At 31.4% G+C, this 8,121-nt stretch overlaps 1 protein-coding gene across 1 annotated transcript; it reads right to left on the bottom strand.

The window, feature by feature from the left end:
- Positions 1-796: 796 nt before the first annotated feature.
- On the bottom strand, positions 797-7,267 carry LOC129799047 (outer dynein arm-docking complex subunit 4). Its single transcript, XM_055842643.1, has 3 exons — positions 7,095-7,267; positions 6,745-7,030; positions 797-2,776 (listed from the first exon to the last, which is right to left on the bottom strand). The coding sequence occupies exons 1-3, from the start codon at positions 7,265-7,267 to the stop codon at positions 2,120-2,122; spliced, it is 1,116 nt and encodes a 371-aa protein (XP_055698618.1). The 3' UTR covers positions 797-2,119.
- Between the last annotated feature and the right edge of the window lie 854 nt (positions 7,268-8,121).

The raw sequence follows: 8,121 nt of genomic DNA, 5'->3' as shown, positions 1-8,121 counted from the left end.
AAATTGACTTTGAAGCATATGCTTCGGTCCGGAAAGAGTTAAGGACGATAGGAACACCGGTGTACCATAAAGAAAATAATTTTTCCTGACTACCTAAAGTTATTTTTTTCTTATGTCTGTACATAATTGTAAAGTAGAAGGTTGAAGGAATCCAAAATATTTTTTGCAAGTCTTTATCTATTTGCTATGTAGTAACTATTTAAGCTCAAAAATGGCAAAGTTTTAAACTCTCAAATTCATAATTGATTTTATTTATTTTTTATACTTCCAATTTTTTTTAAGCAAAACCCTTTTGGCAATAAAAACTACAATACTCATACGTAATATTTTTCATTAAAGCGATAAATATTATTCATTGATATTGTCAGAAAAAATACTTCTATTTTTGGGCTATTTTTGTCCCTATTGTTCATAGAAATACAAAATACACAGAATTAGACTCTATTGGACTTTCCAAAGATTTTCGGATAAAAATTAGTTATCGGCTACGAACCGGTTCATTACCGGTTCAGGACCGATTGGAACGATTGGAACCGGTTCAGTTTTATAGGAAATTCGAAGACCTTTCCAACGAGCCCAAACATGACCCCATTCGCTTGATAAATTTCCTCTCTAGTGTCTTTTTAATCTTTGACCTTGAAAAACCGTTATTAGGAATGATACAACGGTATTTTCATATAAATGTCCGTCTGGGTAATCACTAAAACATATCCAAAACTGACACAAATCGCGTAAAGACAGTCACTACCCACTTTAAGTTATTAAAGGGGGAAAAAGAATAAGAAAAATGCAGAAATTTTTTGGACAATGTTTTATTTAATTTGATTACTGCCAAGTAAAAGTGAATTGGTGGAAATCTTTATACGAAAATTGTGATAATATTGAGTTTAAAGTGTGAGATTTAAAAAAGAGTTAATAAGAAAGTGACAATTCCGCAATAGTCGCAATATTCTATTTTTTAATTTTTACGTTTATACTAATCTGTTATTTTTAACGTTTCTTTTTTTTTAATTTTTATAAAAACCAAAAACTAAACGAGTTTTACTAACCAATTTAAAACGCATAAATAATAAACAATATAGAGGAAGATGAAGCAGTTGTAAGCTTGACTTTAAGTAACTTTTACTTTAAGTACTTTACTTTAACTTTACTTTAACTTTTAAGTTTACTTTAACTTTAAGTAAAGTTTTTAAAATTACTAATAACTAAAATAATTGTTCTAAAACAATAATTACTAATTATATTGATGATTACTAAAATATTAACACAGTTTTTCTTATAGTATGAGAATTGTAAGAAACTGTTTAACTGCCTCAAACTGTCTCACCTTCCCCTACCTATGTTTAAGATTTTATGAAATTTTTAAGACACAGTTTAAAACGATTTAAGGTTATCTTTTGAGGTATTTACTAAAATGAAAGAACTATTTAATGGAATAATTATTTCAAATTTTCTAGTGACCGAAATTTAATTATTTTTTTGTCCAAAATGCTAATTATTATCCTCTAAGTCAGATGTGAGCAAGAACCGTTTGAAACCGAATAAACGTCAAATGAAAATTATGCGTCAAAGGTCAAAACGCTACCTGGACAAACTTATTTTGACGTTTATTTGGTTTCAAACGGTTTTTGCTCCTGCCCTGAAGTTCAGCTCTCTCTTTCTGTTATTGTTCTAAAATTAAATTCTTATTGAAATATTTAGTTTTTAAATTAATAAGTTGGTTTTTTATTCTTTAAAATAGTTTATGTGTTTGAGATGATTTTGGACACTATCTTGGCTGAACTCTATTTCCTTTCTTAAATCCTTCAAAGTTTAAAGAGTAAAATAAATATCTAAACATATATTATTTAAAGTTTCAGAAGTAGTAAACCATTTTTTGCTTGGTTTTTAGAATTATTTTCCTGACCAGTTTTAGTGTATTCTTAAAGTTGTTGCATGAAAGTGTTGCATTCGCAGTTTAATTTTTAAATCTCAGTAAAGCCATATAAAGTTGAAACTACTTCTTGTACCACCATGATTATACAAATTATTTATGAAATGCTTTTTCTTACATAAAATTGCTTTGATTTATTATTATAATGATATTGTGCAGTTTATTATAAATTAGAGCTTAGGAACCTTAAAACCATTTAGGCATTGATGTTGTAGCTTCCATGATCTTCTTATTCGATAGCGCCGTGCATGGTCTCTGTTGGCGCCAAAATTCCTGACGCGTATTGAGAAAGGTAACAGCATCCTTAGCCAATCCAGAAATTGGTTCGGTATCGGATTCTGAGCTTAGCAATTTGAGATTTGGATGTTTCAGCAAGTTCTCAAGATACTCCTTGTCCACACACAACTCTCCCAGAAGCCTCCTGGCAGCCCTTCGCTCCAGATCCGCTTTGGTAGCTTTGGATTTGCGTGACTTCTTAGTCGAGGTGCTTCGGTTGGTTGAAGATGCTGTGTCCTTCCCATTGGACTTCTCTAGCTTCGGATCGAGCTTCTGGGCTGCTCCAATGGTGTTCTCAATGGCTTCCTGGGTCTTTTGGACACCCAGGCGAAAGGTGTTGAGCTCTGGACGAAGTCTCAGTCCACGGTGGAAGAACATGAGGCTGTGCTCGAATTGTCCCAAGTAGTACAGAGACTCTGCCTTCTGGTAAATTGCACGAATGTTGTTTTTGTCAGCAATAAGGGCTGTTTCAGCATCCTGGAGTGCCTTGTCTGGTTCTCCGAGTAGAAGATAGCATTTGCTTCTGGCCACCAATGCATTCTGATCTTGGGAATTGAGCTCTAGAGCCTGAAAAGACACGAAAGTTTGTAAGTTGTGCTTTAGGTAGGTGCTTTTTCATAGTTTTAAGGGGTTAGTATTATGGTAAAAGTGGTCAGTAAAAACGAAATTTGGTCAGTAATAGGGTAAAGTGGTACAAGTTGGACAATGGTACAAGTTGTACAGGGCTTTTTGTCTTGATACATTTAGTACTTCAGTTTTATTTGTATATTTTTAATGCTTTAGTTTTATAATTTGCTGGTTAAAAAACAAATTTTGTACTGTATTTATCAAGAAAAAAGCCATGTCCAAATTGTACTGGCGAATTGTCCAACTTTTGTAACCCAATGTCCAACTTATATCACTTTACCCTACATATAAAAATCAGAAATCCCAAATTTAAATTAAATTGTAAAAACTATTGATATTTTTGATAAAAGAAAAATTATGATATATCCGATTGGTTTAAAAATTAATTCTGATCAATCTCTGGTTTTACTGGATTCTTTTACTGATCAATTTTATTTATTTACTGACTGAAAATATTTCTATCTTTCATCATTAGTTAAAAACGGTTAATTTATAGTAGAGTTAATTTGTAGAATAGTGATTATTTTTTCAAATTTAATTAAATAATGTAACTTTAATAACATTTTATAATCATAATAAATAATAAGTATCATAATAAATGCAGTATCAGCTACACTGAGAAAAAAACGGGGGTGCGATTAACTTTTTTTCCTTATAACTTTAACACTTTTTAGATGTAAAAATATATTAACATTTTTTAATGTTAAATTTACACCTTTCTAAGGGTAAAATTAACATGGGAAAAGGGTAATTTTAACCCCTAATACACATAAAAAGCGTAATATTTACATCAATTTAAGATCAATACTTCAGGGCAAAATAAACATTTCTGGAATGTTTATTTTAACTTTTTTCGATTTCTCTCAGTGTAGTAGGGATGCAGCATAGATCAACAATCTATCGAAAAATCGTCCAGTTTATTGCATGTTGCTAAGTAAAAAAATGTAAATATTTTCTTATATGTCGATTTGATGTAAAGAGTTTTACTTATTTCATAAACTAATTTGAATAAATTAAAAATCAAAAAATGATACAGATTTAAATTTAATAAACAAAAAATTAAATTATAATAAATTACTCTCAACTTTTTGAAAAGTATAATTATTTTTGTTTTTAATTTCAATTTATTTTATTTCATTTTTTCTTTATTTTTTATTAATATTTTAATAATTTATTGTACCATTAATGTTTGACAGGAAAAACTCATATTTTCACTAAAAAATAAGTAAAAATGTTCAGTAGAAAATTGAGAACAGAATAATAATAATTTACTAAGTTGATTAAAGTACTGTTCAAATTGGTTCAAATAAAAGTAAAAATTGAATTAGTTCAGAAAAAAGTCAAATTTGATCAGTACAATTCAATTTAAAAGAAGTCAAATTTTCATACAAATTTCGTTAAAAGGAAAATAAAGCGTTATTTATTTTATTTGGAAAAATCGGAGATATTCCATACCTCAAGCCACCTCTTAGATTAGGAAAATTTCATAAAATCAAAATCGACATCTCTGTCTTTCACAAACGGTTTCGATATGCCTCTCCCATTTTTTGAAACTCAAATTGAATTGAACTAAATTTAATTTGTTTTGATGTTCAGAAAAAGAAGAAGAGTACGAAAGAGTGCAACAGATATACGCAAAACATTTGAGAAGGAGAGGTGAATTTTGATTTCATCTAATTCTCCTGATCCGAAAGGTATTTCGGTGTAACGCTGATTATATCCATTTTTGTAAATATTTACGATCTCTAATGACCAAAATTTAACATTTTACTGAGCAAATTTATTTTTTTGTTGCTCTAAAACAATGTGTAGATAAGAAAAATTTCAAGAAATCAAAATTCATATTACTTCTTTCTCTCACTCTTTTCTCTTTATTTATTTATTTCTTTCGGTATGTCAGTCCCATTTTCTCGCACTTGCAATTGCATTGATCTAAATTGAATTTGTTTGTGATGTCCAAAAGAAGAAGAAGAAGACTACGAAAGAATGAGAAAGATAAAAGAGTGCACAAAACTTTGAGAAAAGAAGAGATATGAATTTTGATTTTATGAAATTCTCCTGATCTGAAAGGTCTGCCGTGTGACGCTAACATTAGATACATTTCTGTGAATATTTACGTTCTATACCGATCAAAATCTAATATTTTACTGACTAATTTTGTTTTAACTGACAAAATTTGATTTTTACTGCTATTTTTCTTAAAATTGAACCATCTAAATTGAACCACTAGAAAAATGTATTAAGTTACAATTTTTATGGCTCCGGCACACATTTTACATCAGGAAAATTTCATAAAGTCAAATTTCACACACCTTTCTTTCTTAAAAGCTTTGCATACGTCTATTTTACTCTTTCGTACTTTTCTTCTTCTTTTAAACATAGCACCAAATTAAATTTGGTTCAGTCCAATTTTGAGACCAAAAGAGTGGGATAGACTAATGCAAATTTTTCGAGAAAGAAAGGGACGTGAATTTTGATTTTATGAAATTATACCGAGCTAAAAGGTGTGCCAAAGGCATAAGGAATAATTTAAATTTTAGAATTAGAATAATTTAAGCAACTATTGCACCTTTTTTGCATGAGATAAATTTTAAATCGAACAAAATTGAATTGATCGACATTAAATCGATACATAAAGAATATTGTTAAGTGATATTTGCGACAGGTTCCAGTCAAAATCCTGCCAGCCAAAATCCCGAAAGCCAGAATTCCGAATTCTTAAAATTTTCTGCGTCTTGGGAAATTATTCTACAGATTATCCTCCATATAATTTCATCCCTTTCAGGATTCTGAACATTCGGGATTTCTTCTTTCGGGATTTTTTTCCCTTTCGGGATTTTGGCTGCCTCCGATTTGCGACAATTGATCGATATTTTGTCAAACAAAGCCCTCTATGAAAACTACAAGTAATATCGATAAGTAAAGCATATACAACACGTTTTAATGTTGCAATTTAACAAAATATTTCACATCTAAAGTTCAGACATTTGATTTACAAATAGTTGTTCAATTGTTTGTTGATTTGTCATGGGATCATACCGCTTCTTTTGTTTATCGACCAATAAAGTTCATGAAACTGGCGGCCATGTTGAAAATGAACGTTTTCTATTGGTTGAAACGTTTTTGAGATCCCTAAGGGGCCCAAATAGACTCAAGCTAATCATCGAGAATACTTAGTTTGTAAAATTTGACAGTAAAGACTTATCTCAAACTGTCTTACACAGAGGACTTAGGATCATCGATTAGAGATCCTTTAATAATAATAATATAATAATAATGGTTGCACAACGTTCCATAGAGGAACTGGGCACTAGGCCTTCCCACAAGGGAGTTCGGAACATCCATTATTATTTTTTGTAATACAGGGATGAGGTTGTCAGTCCCATGTCCCGTGGAATCAAGTGCAGTGAAGCTCATTGGATGCAATTCGAACACCTTTAACGCCAGAAAAGTTTCTGGTGACCTAAAGGCGATTCGAACCCGGGATACTTGCATCATAGAGCGAGTGCTCTACCACTTAACCCATTGGGATCCCATTAGAACCCATTAGAGATCCTTTGCCTAAATTTAATTTACATAGGGGAAAGTGCCCATGCTTTGCACGGTCCCATGCTTTATAATGACTAATTTTTTCTTATGTTTCTAATTAATATATTTTAAATAATAAATTTTAAAAACAAGACAATTTCCACTAGTTTTTAAAATATGGATGGGATGAGTCACATTTATTAAAAAACATACGAAAAATTTAATCATTGTAAAGCTTGGGACCGTGTAAAGCATGGGCACTTTCTCCTAATCCTTTACTCTCATCTATAGCTAAATATACTCGATGATCAGCCTTCCTGAATCTATTTGGGCTCTAAATGTAAAAGCTATGAGAGATAATTAGGATAATAAGGAAGTGCCTTCGATATAAATTGAACAGCATTATCAGTATTCCCATTCTTAGCCTCCCTCATGCCCAGCGCCAGCAGAGCTCCAGGTTCAGCCTCTTCCGGAAGCGATAGATTGAGATTCCTCTCCTGACGAGCCTTCTGATTGAGACTCTGCTTGATATCGAAGCTTCCGATGCTTACAGCAGCTGCCCTATCCTTGTCACAGTAAACTTCCTCATAGTACTCCCGTTGTTTGTTGCGCTTCTTTGACTTTGGTGGCTCCTTTGTAGCTCCAGCTCTGCTTGAGACATCAGTTCAATTGAATTAAATTCAATTTCATCCACAAATGTGTTTGTGGAAAGTTTTAGATTCAATTTTACTTGGCCTTTCTCGGGGACTTATCACTGGAATCTGAGAGTTGTTTGGGTAATTCGGCCTTATGGTGCGAAATGGGTTCCCTTTCATCATCTGAACCTCCACCACGGACGAAGCTCTGCATATACTCCGCTTCCTTGTCCGTCTCCAAGATATCCTTTGCTGCTTTATTGGGCATTTTTAACCACTCAGTATTAACACAGAGATTTTTTGTCAAAATGTTTACTCAAAAACTTATATTGAGAGGTATCCAATTAAACACTTTGAGTGCGAAAAAATCCATGACAACGCCACTTTGAGAATCAATGAATTGCTTTTCTTTATATGTAATCAAATATATGCTTTCCAATATCCCAGATAGATATAATAGGATTGAGAATCAATCAATTCCTAGTGTAAATGTTGTTGATATTCCCAATATTGTTTTTCTACCTCCAGCTTAAGGGGAAGTTTATCTTCTGTTTGTTTCTCATATTAAATTAATTAATTAACCCAATACAATTCTAATCCTAATTAAAAAAAAGAGATTACCTTTCTTTTGCAAAAAGATTGTATTACCTGTGTGTACGAATTCAAAGCTTTGCCGTAGTTGTTGGACTGAAATAAAAAGGAAATTGAATAATTCGTTTTTAAAAGGAAAATCTACAATATGTTATTATTAGTAGTATATTGATGTTTCTAACAATACCTTCAAGTGATTGCACGCTTCCGCCTGCAACAGTTTGTTCGTATTGTCCGTTTCATCACGAGGAGGCTTCTTTGACTTCTTTCGAGACATTTTCCTTCAAATGTTCAATTCTGTTTGAACAAAAGTATATTAAATTATTATGATAATAATTGTTATAAACTTGTTGGCAAAGTTTTAATATACATTTGCATTTATATATTTCAAATGCAAATAATTAATTTCAAAGTTGAACTTCATTAGTCAAAGCATTGTTGAATAATAATTCAATCAGTTCAATCCAAACAACTGTGAAAATTAAATAATTAGTTTTCTTTTGCAATTGAAATACATACAGAGATATTTTT

The sequence above is a fragment of the Phlebotomus papatasi genome, chromosome 1 (assembly GCF_024763615.1).
Source record: "Phlebotomus papatasi isolate M1 chromosome 1, Ppap_2.1, whole genome shotgun sequence".
NCBI classification, from domain to species: Eukaryota; Metazoa; Arthropoda; class Insecta; order Diptera; family Psychodidae; genus Phlebotomus; species Phlebotomus papatasi.
This window is presented reverse-complemented; position numbering and strand designations above follow the sequence as displayed.

Bases quoted from the DNA above. Each gene is read 5' to 3' on its own strand.
- LOC129799047 (XM_055842643.1), bottom strand. From the start codon at position 7,267: ATGCCCAATAAAGCAGCAAAGGATATCTTGGAGACGGACAAGGAAGCG. The intron at 7,031-7,094 runs GTAAAATTGAAT...TTAATTCAATTG, and splicing joins AAGTCCCCGAGAAAGGCCAA to AACTGATGTCTCAAGCAGAG. The intron at 2,777-6,744 runs GCACTTCCTTAT...GTGTCTTTTCAG, and splicing joins CTGTTCAATTTATATCGAAG to GCTCTAGAGCTCAATTCCCA.